Here is a 15,146-nt window from a genome sequence, read left to right on the forward strand (position 1 = left end):
GTACCTAGGCATAAACTTAACAAATATCTGTAAGACCTTTACATTGAAAACTACAAGATGTTCAGCGAAATGAAAGGAGACCCAGGTTAATGGATGTGCTCGGTCAGCTCCGGTCAGCGCCCAGCCAACTCTCCCGCCAGGAGCGGGCGCCCCGTTTCTGACGTCTGTACAAAAGTCTCTGCGCAGACTAGCCAGGCAGCTTTGAGAAGTACGAGGGTGGAAGGACCGCCTGGCACAAAGAACTGTTTGTTGTGAACACCAGTGAGGAAGACTGTGTGACACCGAGATGTGGGCAGAGACAGCAGAGCGAAGGCCCAGGGGCCCGCGCGTCTGTGGCCGACCGACTGTCCACACAGCCGCCACAGTCTCAGTGGGAAAAGCAAAGTCTTCCCAACACACGGTGCCGCGACTGTCGGCCGCCCTTCGGTGCAGGCAAGAGCCCTGCGCTGCTCCTCCCGGAGCAGAGATTGGCATGAAGTGGGCAGAAGGCATGGACTTCTGAAAGAGAACTTAGGGGGGGCGTTTGTGTCCTGGGGTACAGTGGTAACTTCTTATGTGGGGCTCAGAAAGCACTGACTGTCAGAGAAGAATACTGATAAATTTAATTTTGCAAAAAGCAAAAATTTTGTTAAAAGAATAAAAAGCTACAGGATGGAAGAATATACTCTTAAAACTTACATCTGCTAAAACACTCATTTCTGGAACATACAATGAGCTCATCCCGCTCAGTAATAGGATAACATGGTACTTTAAAAAGGGGGTATAAAAATGTTTGAAGGTCCATCACCCAAGGAGGTGGATGAATGCCTGGTAAGCAATGGGAAAGGCGCCCCAGGCATCAGTCGTCAAGGGGTGCAGATGTCACCACACAGACGGCCGTCAGGACGGGCGGAGTGGGAGAGACGGGACGCTGGCAAGGGCGGCAGGGAGGCAAAGCAGCTGAAGGGCGCAGACGGCCAGGGCCTTGCAAAATGGTACGGTTGCCTTGGAAAGCGGGGTGGTTGGTTGGCTTCTTTCTTTTTTTTGAAATTAATTTTTAGAGAGAAGGGAAAGGAGGGAGAGAAACGTCAGTGTGTAGTTGCCTCTCACGCGCCCCCTACTGGGGACCTGGCCTGCAACCCAGGCGTGTGCCCTGACTGGGAATCGAACTGACAACTCTCTGGGTTCACAGGCTGGAGTTCAATCCACTGAGCCACACCCACTAGGGCAGCTTGCCAGTTTCTTATCAAGTTAAATATCAATGTATCTTCTGACCCAGCAGTTCTCCTGGGAATGAAATCATCTGTGTCCATCAGATCTTGTATATAAATGTTTGTAGCAGTTTTCTTCGTGGTCACTCCAAAGTGGAGACAACCAAAGTGCCCATCAGCAGGCGGACAGATAACACAGCGTTTGGCCTACCCGTGTGATGCACAGCAGTAGCAAGAAATGTGTGTTGTTGCACTTGCCACCGTGGGTGGGTTTCAGAAGCGTTATGTGAGAGAAAGAAGCCAAACATAAAGGACTGCCCACTGTATGACAGTTCATAGGTCAGGGCCTGTCAGGGTCACCGGGCTGGGGCTCAGGTCGGGGCGGACGGGCACTGGGAGTTTGGGGGGGATGGGAGTCTCCTGAATTCCAGCTGCCATTGTGTGTGTCGCTGTGGATGTCCTGAGCATAAAAAGGCTGGAGTTTTGAGAAGAGCCCACACGAGCAACTTCCTCCCCCGGCCTGTGTGCTCTGCACACGGTGGCAGTTGGGTACATCGTGCCCCACCCTTAAACTCCACTCTGGTGTCTGCCATCTGGGCCAGCCTGGCCTTGGGCTTCTGGAGCTGGGCTACCGTGTCTGTAACCACGCCACCTGAACGGACCCGAGCAGTTTTTAGTCCTTTTTTACTCCAGTCCTCACGCCTAGAAATGAAGTAACAGTCTGACCAGGAGGTGTACAGCTGCACGGGTGTCTGATGCAGTGCTTGCTCCTTGGGGCCCCTTCAAGACAGCCGGGTTAACATTACTGGTGTTGCATGCCGAAGCGGGGGGATGGGGCTGACCCCCCTGCAGGCCTGTGGAACCCCGCCTTGTGGTTTTTCAGGCCGGTTAGCTCAGCTGGAGAGGGCACGTACTCCTGAGGGCCAAGCAGAGGGTGTGTGACTCATCTAACCTGCAGGAGGAAACAGCCCAGACTTGGGATGTGCCCCTGGCCCACAGTCACTCGCTCGCTCCCCTGGCGATGGTGCCTGGGAAAGGTCAGCGGGGCCGTAGAGGCTGACACCAGTGACACTCAGCAGGGCATCTGCTCAGGGCTTGTGTTTGCTCAGTAAGGACGTTTCACATTTCCGGATAAGCTTTAAATGGATTCCAACAGTTAAATATTTAGAAGAAATTTTATCCCAGTTAGAAATAAATGAAAGTTTTCCCAGATTTGAAACAACAGATGTTAGAAAGGATAAAATTTTGCCTTTTCTGTTTTGATAATTTAAAACTTACATACGTTGAAAAGTAAAAGGGAAAAGCAGATTGGAGAAATTTGCATCGATAAAACACAGAATTAACATTTGACGAGCTCTTGAAGAATGAAAATGAGAATATCATTAATGTATAAATGGGTTCAGCTGTAAAGCTGAGTCACTTCAAAGGAGATACAGATAAAAACTCACACTTGGGAAAATTGTGACTGTGTGAGAAGAGGAGTAGGAATGAGGGTGACGGTGGAGACCGTTCCCCCGAATGGCAGCTGTTTGGAAAGCTGCTCGAGGTGAGCGCGGGGGGCCAGAAGGTGTGACCTGTCTGCTCTGCACTCATCGGCTGCAGGAAGTGTGCGATGACTGTGTCTTGGAGAACGAAGCCCAGAGGTGCAGAAGGAGCCGCACACACAGCATGGCTCTTTGTGGTGATGCTGGTGTTAGAGAAGACAAACAGCGTCTAGCAGTGAAGGAATTGTCCAGTAAATTATGATAGCATTACCTCCGTCGGCCTTCGGAAGTAGTTACTGAGACTGAGCCCTGGCTGGTGTGGTTCAGTGGACTCAGCCTGCGAACCAAAGGGTTGCCAGTTTGATTCCCAGTCAGGGCACATGCCTGGGTTGTGGGCCAGGTCCCCAGCAGGGGACGAGCGAGAGGCAACCGCACATGGATGGTTCTGTCCTTCTCTTTCTTCCCTCCTTCCTCTCTCTAAAAATAAATCAAATCTTTTTTAAAAAAATGACAACGAAGCCCTAGCTGGTGTGGCTCAGTGGACTGAGTGCCTGTTTGCAAACCAAAAAATGACGACGAATCTATTAAAAGGCATAAAGTACATGTATTCAGACCATTTGAAAACCCGAATATACTGGGTTTCCTTTTTAGGTAGTTGAGTTCCTTATGTATTACCTGCAGTTTAACCTTACCTGTGAGTATAGTGGACATAATTGCACCCTCTGCTTTCCTCGATGAACGTGACATTGGGCTTCCCTGTGTTACAGGGTCTTCAGTGGCCTCCCCTGCTGCCGCTGTTGCCTTCGGCTGGGTCCTTGCTGCATGTCCAGCTGCAACCTAAACCCCTTTCTTTGTGTCTGTTCTGACCCCTGCTCCCTCCCGAACAGCCAGCAACCCCGACACGCACAATAGCCGCGACTCCGATTCAGACACTTCCACAGAGCCAGGCAACACCAAAGCGCATCGACACTCCCAGCTTGGAGGAGCCCAGTGACCTTGAGGAGCTTGAGCAGTTTGCCAAGACCTTCAAACAAAGACGAATCAAACTGGGATTCACTCAGGTAGGATGAGCCCACTCGCAACTCAAGGTTTCCCTGCTCGGCCTCACATGTCTGTCAGGATGTGAATTTCTCCTGCGTGCGTGAGAACAGACCAGTGGGCCTACGTGGCTGTGGATCTGTGGTTTCTGTTCAAACCTCTCAGAACGCAGGCCCTGAAATGGCCCCGCACCAGCCAGTACATGCGAGTTTAAAAGGTTCCACTGGGCACTGATGTGCCTCTGCCTAGGGTTTTTGTCCCCGGAAGGAGGCCTGTTTCCGCACCTCACTGCTCTGGGTGTGAGGTGGAGAGGCCCCAGGTGGCAGGGTCTTGCTAGGAGCTGACGGGTCGAGAGACGTGCTTACCGCTGCTTTGGGGAGCGGAGGGCGCGGGGAGACGCACGCACACACAGACAGACCCATGCACACAGTGAGCCCAGACTGACACTCCTTGCCGACATGAGAATCTGGAGGTGAAAAGTCCAGATCAAAACCCAGGTTAGCCTCGTTCGTGTCGCAGAGGGCTTCCGCGGCAGAGTTCGTGGAGCGGTGTAAGCGGGAGTCTCAGTGTGCAACGTGCTGCCACCGACTTCACTGCTCGTCGGTGAGCCCGTCACAAAGAATCCTTCTGAAGCAGGGAAAGAAGTAAACTGAGTGTCTCCGTGAGGTGATAGAAGAAGGTCAGTCGACAAAGTGACTGACGTGTAGATCAGACCTGGTGTTTTGTGGGATTGGGAAACCCGAGCGCGGTCACTGCCGGAGACCTCGGCCGCCCCCGGACTCCGTCCGCCCCACTTCCCCCGCGCCGCTGCAGGTGCAGTGAGGCGCACCCGCTGGGGGGACCGCGCGCCGGCGCTGCCTCCCGGATGTGCTCTGGGTGTTGCTGGGAGCAGACTCTTTACTGCTTCTGTTTCTTGGGTAGTTTGTTTTGCTCAAAGAAATTAATTACGTATTAGGAACATAAAATGATTTTTAAAATAGATATAATTTTACATAGAATGCAGTTATGTATTTGTGAGGCATTTCAGCTGTGAAGAAACAAACGACAGCTGAGAAAGATTGAAATGTCTAACGATCTGGCCCATTCTTAAAACGAACGCGAAGACGCAGCAAGCTGGGTCGGTGCTCGTTAATGAGCTTCAGTTAAGTGTCCGGTTGGCGAGGTTCTCAGTGCTTGGACTTGAAGCTATTAGCACAGCATGCCCGCGTGTTCCCTAGGAGACTGTTGCCGAAGCGATGTGCCCAGGGTGTTAAGGCTTTTAAAAATCTTCCTCGTTTTCCCAGATGGTGGTTTGCCTTTCTGTGGCGCCTGACCCAGCATATCGCCAATGTTGTGTCTGTCCATCTGTCTCTCTCGTGGAAGAGCGTCCCTGTGGTCTGGTGTTCTGCTTTATGGTTTTCTCCTGTGACTTGGCATTACTGTCCACACTTCCAAGATGACTTTGCCACGGCTGTGGCTGTTTCACTAGTGCTGAGCAAGTGGACGGAAGCACCAGCCACAGGTGCAGCACGGGGAATTCGCCTTGGAGTCTGGTGCCCAGTCATGGGTGTCAAAGCCAGCTTTGTATTCATGTTATTCACATGCAGTATGCGTGTTACTAGGTGAAACACAGAAGTCCCTCTTCTCTGGGTAAACACCCAGGTTGCTGGGTGCTTTCTGACCGCCTCGCTGGCTACAGAAGGGTCACTGTGGGCGCCGTCTCCTGCCCAGGAGGCCCCAAGGCAACGCTGTCGCCCATGGGACCCCTCTTCATTTCCCAGCCCTGATCTTCCTTCCCTTTTGCATTTGCTTTTTAAAACACACCAAGGCGTGCGATGCAGTGCCGATTATGTATGGGCCGGCCGCTTCGCACGCGGCTGCTGTGAGGGGGGCGCCCCGGCGAGGAGCCGCACCCCCTCCCTGCTGCTTTGACTCAGTAATTTGAATGTGGAGTGAGACTGGGCTGTAAATCTTGTTCAGGTTGTGGTCATTTGTCACTATAGTTGTGCTTAATTAGTTGACGGCATGGCCACCAGCTTAAGGCTTTGTCTATTCTCACTATGATGTGATTTTTGAACAGGTCTTTCAGTTGTTTGCTCGTCACTATTGTCACTTTTCATAGAGAGACATTACGGATGTTTGTGAAAAAAACTTTTAGTGAACTGTGGAGCCGCGCTGCAGCGTCAGAACCGTCCTGGCCATCTCGAGTGCTAGAACAGCCTGACGTTCAGAGAGCTGTATGGTCTGGCTGGCGCCTACTTTCTGGAAGGCTCCAACGTAGACAGAGTGACCAAGACATGACCATCTGTGGGACACGAGCGTGGTCTGGAGTCTGATGCAGAGTGGGCACCCTGCGCGCACTCGCTGGCCACGGCTGTGCCCAGACTCCACGCAGATGAGCATCAGCCCGGAGGGCGGTGTCACGGTCACGCCTGCTGCCCACTGCCCTGGCAGCTTCTTTGTAACTGGACGGAGATCCCTGGGCCTCCGCCCCTGGCCGAGACAGTGCGCTGGCAGCCGCCAGTGACCGGCGCCGTTGTACTAGTGGGGGCGGGAGTGGCCTGTCACGTGGGTCTGTCAGGCACAGGACAGCCACTGTCCACAGGGACTTTCTTAACTTGGGCTGAGTCACTGGACATCGAATAGCCACCTGTGGCCGGTGGCTGCCCTACGGGAAGGCCCAGGCTGTGGATCAGGGAAGGTCTGGTGTTCTCAGTGCCGCATTTCGCCCTTCGGTTCCACCGTTTCTGTTAAACCCTCTGTCCGCGTTGCTTCCCAGTGAGGAAGTGGAGTTAAAGTGTCCTTCCCTTCCCTGACCACCACCGAGCGCAGCGGCTACTAAACAGTGTAGTGTCCAAACGGTGGCTCCCAGGGGAGCTGGGGGGCCCGGGACGGCCCGTCGCAGTGGGAGCTGGTGGTAGCTCGGCGTGGGTTGTCCCATGGTGGGATTAGTGCTGCCCTGCTCTGGACCAGAGGCGGCACCTCCAGACCCGTCACGAACCTAGTGGCAGCGAGAGGGTGAATCATTTAAACTCCGGGAGCTTCTGTTACCTGCACAAAAAATAACTGTTGAGATGTGGCCTCTTCCAGCCTTAACAAGGGAGACTCAGCTGGGAGAAAAGCGCTGTGTACATTCAAAGGTTGCAGGCTTATGGAGAAAGGCATCTTTGTAATATATTCAGGGAACCATTGTTCCGGTGCTGTGAGGTGACTGAGTTTCCATGCCCATGAAGGTTTCACTAAGTGGGTCAAACTTCTCTACTGTGAATTTCTATCTCCATAACAGTTATAAAAGTAGTCTTTTAGAATACCTGTTTTTTGTAACCAACTTTGAAATCCAAACTAAGGGTGGAAATAGATTTTTTTTCAATGCTCCCAGAAATACTTTACAGGGGGAAAAAAAGAACTAGGCATCATCTTTAGATTTTAAAGTGATTCATGGGAAGTTTGGTTAGTGCAGAAACATCTGAAGTTCTGTAGGCGGTTCGTCTGTTAACCCTGCAGGTGCGGCAGGTGGACTGAATTTACCTGCGGATTACTGCAGTCACGTTGGTCACACCAGTAAGGGGCTCGTTAGAATATCAGCACCATCTTCTGAGACTTAGCACAGATATTTGGTCATCTTGACTGTCGCACGAGGTGGCAAAAAGAGATTCAACGTGGAGAGAGGGAGATTTTGACTGTCATTAGGATCGGGGCCTAACGTCCTCCCTGGCTACAGTGACCTGCTCAGGGATGGGTGTCCCTGTGGGAGCTCACAGAGGGGTCAGTGGGGGGTCTCCATCTGGAAGGGCACTGCAGAGGGAACGCCTCAGTGTCAGTGAGCCGACTCTCTCCTTCCACGTCCGTCTCCGTCCACCCCCCCCCCCCGCTCTGTGTTCCTGTACAGGGTGACGTTGGGCTCGCTATGGGCAAACTGTACGGGAATGACTTCAGCCAGACCACCATCTCGCGCTTTGAAGCCTTGAACCTCAGCTTTAAGAACATGTGCAAGTTAAAGCCCCTCTTGGAGAAGTGGCTCAACGATGCAGGTGAGAAATGGCCCCGCTGTCTGTGGGCATCTTTCAGGGGGTTGTTGTGTAATTGGGGTTTATATTTTGTGTTGCCCTGTTGGCTCTGCAGAATCTGGCAGCAGCCAGTCTTGGGAGCGTCTGTGTAAATGACGCTCCACAAATCAGAGTGCCCGTTTGTGTGGACAGTGATTGCAGTGCACAGTCGCCAACCGTTCCCAGCCTTGGAGTGGTCCTCGCATTTGAGCCAGGGTTGGGGATTGCGGAACGAAGAGGAGAGAAGGCCTGTGTGTTTAGATAAACTTGAAAGTCAAGTTTATTGATTTTTCCTCAATGAATTATAATAAATGTGTTCTTGATAATATTTCTGCTTCTTACTAAAAATGACCTCATATTTCATGCATAAGAAGTTGAGCAGCTCATTTTTTTGTTTCTTTTTTAAAGATTTTATTTATTTTTAGACAGAGGGGAAGGGAGGGAAGAAGAGAGGGAAATATCAATGTGTGGTTGCCTCTTGTGTGCCCCCAACCGGGGGCCGCACCCACAACCCAGGCATGTGACCTGACTAGGAATCGAACCAGCAACCCTTTGGTTCCCAGGCCACTCAGTCCACTGAGCCCCACCTGCCAGGGCTGGTTTTAACTTGCGTGTTTTATGCTGAGGTTTCCTTTTGGAAAATCTGGAGTTTGAGGTGCAGAGTCATAGGCTGTGAGCTCTGTGAGGAAGCGTGGAAACCCCAACGATGGCTGTCATTTAGCTGTAGACACAACCGGGTGTTTGGAAAAGACACCGCTGCAGCCCCCGTGCGTGGACAGTCTGGGTCCACGCGTGACATCTCCAGACAGTCTCCAGTCTGAGACCTCACCGAGCTCCCTGGTACGAGTGCTGCCCTGCCCCCCCCCCCCCCCCGCCTCCACGGAGCGGAAGGGCGCCCAGACCCGCCCTGAGAGGCTTGGAGCTGCTCTGCTGCTACGTGACAGAGCCGTGTTCCGGCTCTCATGGATTCAGAGGTGTTTCATTGGTTGGTTTTTAGAGAGTTGATGCCCTACATTTTACTAATAAAATGAGAGGTCATTGGCAAGATAAATAGTAAATGTTTGGTAATTTCCAGCAAGCTTTCTTTGATCTCTGGAGCTAATAAATAATAAATAAGCAAGCAAAACCAAAACAGGAGAGCGGAACTCTGCAGAGGTTGAGCTGAGTCGCGGAGCAGAAAGGGTCCATCCCACTTTCTCAAGAGCAGGGGTCAGAGGGCGTGTTGGCGGGGGCCCGCCAGAGCAGCAGAGGGAGCCTGGGGCCAGCTGTGTTTTCTCGCAGGTCGTGAGAGCTTTTGCACACTTGCCTGCAGCTTGAAATGGCTGGGTCAGCTTTGTTGTTGTGTTAGTAGGTGTGTTACGTGCGTGAGGTGTGCGTGCTCAGCCCCTCTGACCGCCTTCCTGCTTCCTCACAGAGAACCTCTCGTCCGATTCAGCTCTCTCCAGCCCTAGTGCCCTGAGTTCTCCAGGGCAGGGGATCGAGGGCTTGAACCGCCGGAGGAAGAAGCGCACCAGCATAGAGACCAACATTCGCGTGGCCTTAGAGAAGAGCTTCCTGGAGGTCAGTGGGGGTCCCCTTCTCACGTGCCGGGGTTGTCGGCGTGGCGTGGGGACTGCTGGAGGAGAGGGCACACTGAGGGGACGAGGGTGCTGGGCTCAGGAGAGAGCAGGCTCACGTGGCCGGAGCCCTCCGAGGGACAAATGGCCGCTGCCCGGCACACAGGGGCTCCTCGGACAGGCAGTGCGAGTGCAGAGGCTCCCGGGCGAGCGCAGAGCCCCGAGGGCCTCCGACGTCAGGCTGTTGCTCAGGTAAATTCAGCAGATGTTTGGCTTGTTTTTGTAGTAGGGAGTACAATCAAAGCTTTCAGCACAACTTGGACTCTGATCCTGAGAGGCTTGAGTGCAGGGGAGGGAGCACGGAGTCAGAAGTCTGTGGTGTCTGCCCCTTAGTACCTGTGTGTCACTGGCCAGCCCCTGAGTCCTTAGGCTGTGGCCCCTCTTCCTGGGAGACACCTCCTGTCACACCCACAGGCCCAGCTGTGGCCCAGCCGAGGTCGCGTGCATTAGGCCCTGAGGAAGCCCTCTGATTCCTGCCGACACAGCAGGCTATAGAGACTGTTAATTTTAGTCAAGGTCAATAGTCCTTGAAAGGAAGCAATGCAGACATTGAAGAATAACTTATTCTAAGTTAACAGGAATGACTAATAAACATGTGTTCGTTCATTGGAGGGGCCTGACCCAGGAGTTCAAGGGCGGAGCCCAAAGGTGCCTTTCCTTTGCAGAACCAAAAGCCTACCTCGGAGGAGATCACCATGATCGCCGAGCAGCTCAACATGGAGAAGGAGGTGATCCGCGTGTGGTTTTGTAACCGCCGCCAGAAGGAGAAGCGGATCAACCCGCCCAGCAGCAGCGGGACCAGCAGCTCGCCCATCAAGGCGGTTTTCCCCAGCCCGACCTCACTGGTGCGTGGGGGCACGGGGCTGCGCGGGCTCATTTTCAGTTTCACAGGTGGCCTGTCCGCTCCACAGAGTCCACCACAGAATGTGCGGTGCGTCTCTCCGTGCCGAAGGAGCATGCGTGCATTCATATTTTAGATACTGTCAAAGCTATGAAGCCTCGTGCTGTTAAACCAAGAACTCATGGGTCTTCCCTTTTTAGAGGGAATGATTTCAGGTCTTCCCCATTTCACGGGCATCTGCACCGTCCTCTTCTCCAGTGCAGCTCTCCAGGTCACTCTCGTTGCAGAGGTTCGCTGCTGCTCACCGCTGTCCGAAAAACCACTCCTGGCTCTTCATTCGGGTTGCCTTCTGAAGCCCACTGTGTTAAACTTACACTCCACGACGAAGGGATGGTCGGTTCCCAGATGGCCTTTGTTCAAAAGGAGCTCTGAACTTGTATCGCAGGGGTCACCTCGGGTCTTCACACTCAGACCCGGGGCCTTGCATTTAGAGCCTCACTGTGCAGGGTCTTAGGGCCATCCTCCTAGACTGAAGGGACACAGGGTGTCCCCGTGTGACGCCTCTGACCTTTAGGGTGACAGGAAGGTGACTCCACAGGTCGGACCAAGTCCCCAGCAGTGGGGAGACGGAGGGTACGTCCCTGACCCTTCCTTGGGCACTGGCTTTATTTTGTTTGCATGTCGCTCTGCACTGGGAGGCTGTTCAGACGCAGGTCTGCAGTGCAAGCCCACGGCGGGCGGAGGGCGGGCTGCAGCCTCCGGGCAGCTGAGGCCATGGCTGGGGGTCGGGGTTGCAGGCGTCGCCTCGCCGGCTGTGCAGTGTGTTTGGGACTTGTTTGTACTGGAGTGAAGATAGTGTTTCTTACAACACTGTAGAAGTACTTCCTGTTGCTTCACAGAGAAACTGTCACTAGTTAAACATTTGTTTCACATTCATTCCATATCATCATTTCATCAAAAACAGAAACAGGACAGTCTTGCTCCCGCCCCCAAGTCAAAACTGAAACAAAACAAGGAGCTGAGATTCACTGGTCTCGTTGAATAGTTTCCTTGTTGAGGTTAAGGTGACAATTAATGTAGTATTTCTTATTGACTTAAGTTACACCAAAGTCAACAGTGTTAAAATTGAGAGTTTTTAAAATCATTTCTCCCTAAAACCTGGGCAAAGCCGTGTGCCATCAGGGAAGCGACCTCTCAACGTATTGCCAGTTTTAAAAAGTGTTTATAGGCAAAGTAAGTTTACAGTACGGACTTTAAAAATTGTTGTCCTTTTTAAATGCTTTTGTCCATTTTCATTTCTGACCTCTAGGTGGCGACCCCACCAAGCCTTGTGACCAGCAGCGCAACCACCACCCTCGCTGTAAACCCCGTCCTCCCTCTGACCAGCGCCGCGGTGACCAGCCTCTCTGTCCCAGGTGCGCAGCTGGCTTTGCAGCGCTTAGGCAGGTGGTGGCCCGTGGGAGGCGCCGTGAGATGCGCCCGTGAGACTCTGCCGTGACACAGTGATGTGCTGCTCTGAAGGGCTTCTTTTTTTCAAGTTATATGTGAAACCCTGAACTCCAGAAAATCAGGCTCAATTAATTTTGTCAGAAATAATACTTTCACATGTAAGGGCTTCTTTTTTTCAAGTAACTCCTCCTAGAAACCTTGCTTAACTGCAGCTTTTTGCATCCAAGACAACACCCGCATCCCCCTTTGACCCACTGAGGGAGGCTGAGTTCCCGTGGGCCCTGGCTTCCACTCGCCTCCTTGCACCCGCCCTCCTTGCACCCGCAGGGGCAGCAGCCTTGGAGGTGGGCCCGCACAGCCCGTGTGCCTCCCTGGGGGCCCTGGAGTGACCTGGTTCATGTGGCCGGCCGTTCATCCTGCAAGTACTTTTTAGCTCCCCCAGGAACTAGTCATTCCTACCTGCTGGTGTCATAAATTTATAGTTTTATAATTTAGTCTGTCTCTGCCAGTAGTAGGCTTTGCAAAAGACCTGGATTTTTTTTAATCTGTTTCTTGCTTTGTGCCTGACACACTCACTATGAAATAAACAAATTTTTTCCCTTGAGCCCTCCTTTGAAGTAGCAGATTTTCCAAATACACTTAAAATTAACAGCATTGCCCTCAGAAGCTTTTTAAGGATGCATGATGTATAAGGTGTTCTGCAGTCACTCACCTCTGGTGGGTTATGTGCCACCGAACCATGGGTGGGGTTTTGAATCAGCACTCACGTTGAACTTCATAACACCTCTTTGGCTTCGTGACCCAACCATGACATAAAAAGGGAACAAATGTTTTTTTACCTCCATTAAAATTACGGGTGAACTTCCTCCTACTTCTCTCTGTCAGAACGGACTCAGGCACTCTTTTGTGCCCCGCAGGTTAGAATGGTACCCCTGTTTCACTGTGGAAGTTGTCCATATTGGCCCAGCGAGAGTCCCTTCAGCTGGCTCCTGTGCCCTTTGGCACATCCCTGGCACTCCGAGGGGTTCCTTTCTCTCTGACACAAGACGTTTGGGCTCACCTTCACGATCCTCCGAGAGTTCCAAGCTCTTAGTGAGGAAGGGCACTTTGAGGCCAAGGTGTGGGCACTGGACGCACGCGCTGATGCCGTGGTGGTGCTCCCAGGGCAGCGGTCCCCAGCCTTTTTGGCACCAGGGATTGGTTTCGTGGAAGACAGTTTTCCATGGACCTGCGGGCGGGCAGGGGATGGTTTCCGGATGATTCAAGCACATTACCTTCAAGTTCACCTCCTGCCACGTGGCCAGGTTCTTCACAGGCCCAGAGCAGTACCAGTCCTTGGCCCGGAGGGGGGGACCCTGTTTTAGGGCATCTCAGCAGAACTAAGCGTGCACATCCATATGTGGGTGTATGTAAGATGCACAGCTGTCCACACAGGCCCGTGTGTTCACCCACACGCCCCTATGTCCATTTTCTTGGTCCAGCTTCCCAGCACCCTGCGTGCATTTGTTCTTTCCTGAACTGTGGTCCTGATGCGTTTTCGCGGGTCACTGCCGTAGCAGCACTGACCAGGGCCGTGGAAAGGACTGTGTGGGTACTGACCTGGCCGTCTCTGCAGGCACCACCGACGCCGCCGCCCACAGCACAGCGACTGCCACCGTGATTTCCACTGCCCCCGCCGCCGCCCCCGCCATCACGCCCCCCTGTCTGAGCCCCTCTCCGTCCGCCTCCGCCTCGGCCTCTGAGGCCTCCAGCGCCGGTGAGACCAGCACGACGCAGACTGCCTCCACCCCTCTGCCCTCTACACTGGGGACAGGCCAGGTGACAGTGACGGCGGCGGGGCTCCAGACAGCCACAGCCACCGCCCTGCCCGGAGCTGCGCAGCTGCCGGCCAACGCCAGCCTCGCCGCCATGGCCGCTGCCGCAGGCCTGAGCCCGGGCCTCATGGCCCCGTCGCAGTTCGCAGCTGGGTAAGGGCTTCTTCACCTCTGCCGTTGCCCCTGGGAGGCCCCTGGGAGGGCAGGCGACTTTGCAGCGGGGTCCTTGACACAAAGGTCAAAGCAAACTTCCCACCTCGAGCTCTCTGCAGTGGGCTGCTCTGCAGCGGACCAGGGCTGTTGATTATTGCGGGCTTGTGTCTGAAAGGGCAGGAGGCACACCTGTATTTCCAGGTGAGATGCCAGGCAGCAGGCACTGGCCTGCCTGGAGGGTGGGGCCAGGGACAGAGCCCGCGCTTCTGATTCTCCAGCAGACAGAGCTGCTGCAATGGGTTCCTGCTTTTATGTTGTCAGACATCAAGAACAACTCTGCAAATACGTTCTCTTTTCTGGCATTGTCTTTTGTTTTGGCAAAAGAGAATGAGGTGCTGCAAAGAAGGGTCAGAGGGACTGAGAGGTGACACTGGGGCCATCGGTGGTTTGCTTTGTGTGCCACATGTTCTAGGGGTGGCAGATGAGCCCCTGCCCCTCTTGCTCCCCCAGCCCTCAGGCTGCCCGCCATCCCTGTGGGCGCGGCATGGTGCGTGCTGACAGCTTGTCTGCCCCTTCCGCTTGCAGAGGTGCCTTACTCAGCCTCAACCCAGGGACCCTGGGCGGCGCACTCAGCCCGGCTCTGATGAGCAACAGCACACTGGCGACTATTCAAGGTCAGTATGGTGCTTCTGCGGGAGGTCACCGCTGGGGGCGGGGGGGTGCAGAAATGGACGGGTAGACTGATGTGAGGCCCGGGAAAGGGCCCTTGTGAAACAGTGGTGTGGGAAGCGGGGGGTGACGGTCTGTGAGTCCAGACAGGGTACACACTTGTTCGGTGTGTCGTAAGAAGCAAGGATTTGCATGCTGGTGCTCACGTTATTCGGTGTGTAGGCCTGGGGGCAGAATTCCCCCTGAGAAGGTTATCTAAGACTCACCCCTGGGGCAGGCTGGACCAGGTGAATCCCTGCCCTCGCCTCCACCCTAAGATTCCCCTAGACAGCCCACCCGAGGAGGGGACTTAACTGGGGCCCCAGCTTCTTGGAGCACGCTCGCCCTTGGGCTGTAATGTGTCCCCATGCCCACGGGCCTTAGCATGTGGCCAGTCTCGAGCATGTCTGAAGCCCTCGCTCGGCCCGTCCTGCTGGGTGTGCCTGGTGTGGTGTCTCACTTGCGTCCGAGCACACGAGTCGGGATGTGGCTCAGTCTGAGAGACTCCGGGGCGAATCAGAGGGTTTTCTGCTCGAGGTGAAGACGGTTTGTGCTCGAGTGAGAGCTCTTGGGTTGCGAAGGGAGCTGTCAGCCCAGGTCGGGAAGGCCGGCGCTGCAGGGGCGATGTGCCTGCAGCGCGCCGCGCCGTAGAAAACGCCAGACAGTGCTGTGTTAGTGGTGAGGCCTGCACACTTGTGTGAGTCAGGGGCTCTCCTTGGGATCAGACCCCTGAGAAATTCCGGTTCTCGCGCAGTAGTGGTGCACCAGAGGCCAATGCTCTCCTGTCACCGCAGGCCGCGGGGCAGGACTCTCGGGCAGACCTCCAAC

The 15,146-nt window shown here is 54.0% G+C and overlaps 1 protein-coding gene across 6 annotated transcripts in view; it reads left to right on the forward strand.

Moving 5' to 3' along the window:
• Positions 1-15,146, forward strand: part of POU2F1 (POU class 2 homeobox 1) — a 107,468-nt gene that overhangs the window by 81,179 nt on the left and 11,143 nt on the right. For all 6 annotated transcript variants that reach the window (XM_037035304.1, XM_037035302.1, XM_037035307.1 and 3 more), the window contains 7 exons: positions 3,562-3,735; positions 7,581-7,722; positions 9,152-9,297; positions 10,019-10,198; positions 11,504-11,609; positions 13,259-13,610; positions 14,196-14,284. In XM_037035304.1, coding sequence (XP_036891199.1) covers positions 3,562-3,735; positions 7,581-7,722; positions 9,152-9,297; positions 10,019-10,198; positions 11,504-11,609; positions 13,259-13,610; positions 14,196-14,284 — 1,189 coding nt within the window. The remainder of the gene's footprint in view (positions 1-3,561; positions 3,736-7,580; positions 7,723-9,151; positions 9,298-10,018; positions 10,199-11,503; positions 11,610-13,258; positions 13,611-14,195; positions 14,285-15,146) is intronic.

This window comes from Sturnira hondurensis, unplaced genomic scaffold (genome assembly GCF_014824575.4).
Source record: "Sturnira hondurensis isolate 20B ecotype Veracruz unplaced genomic scaffold, ASM1482457v3 Scaffold0022215, whole genome shotgun sequence".
NCBI lineage: Eukaryota > Metazoa > Chordata > Mammalia > Chiroptera > Phyllostomidae > Sturnira > Sturnira hondurensis.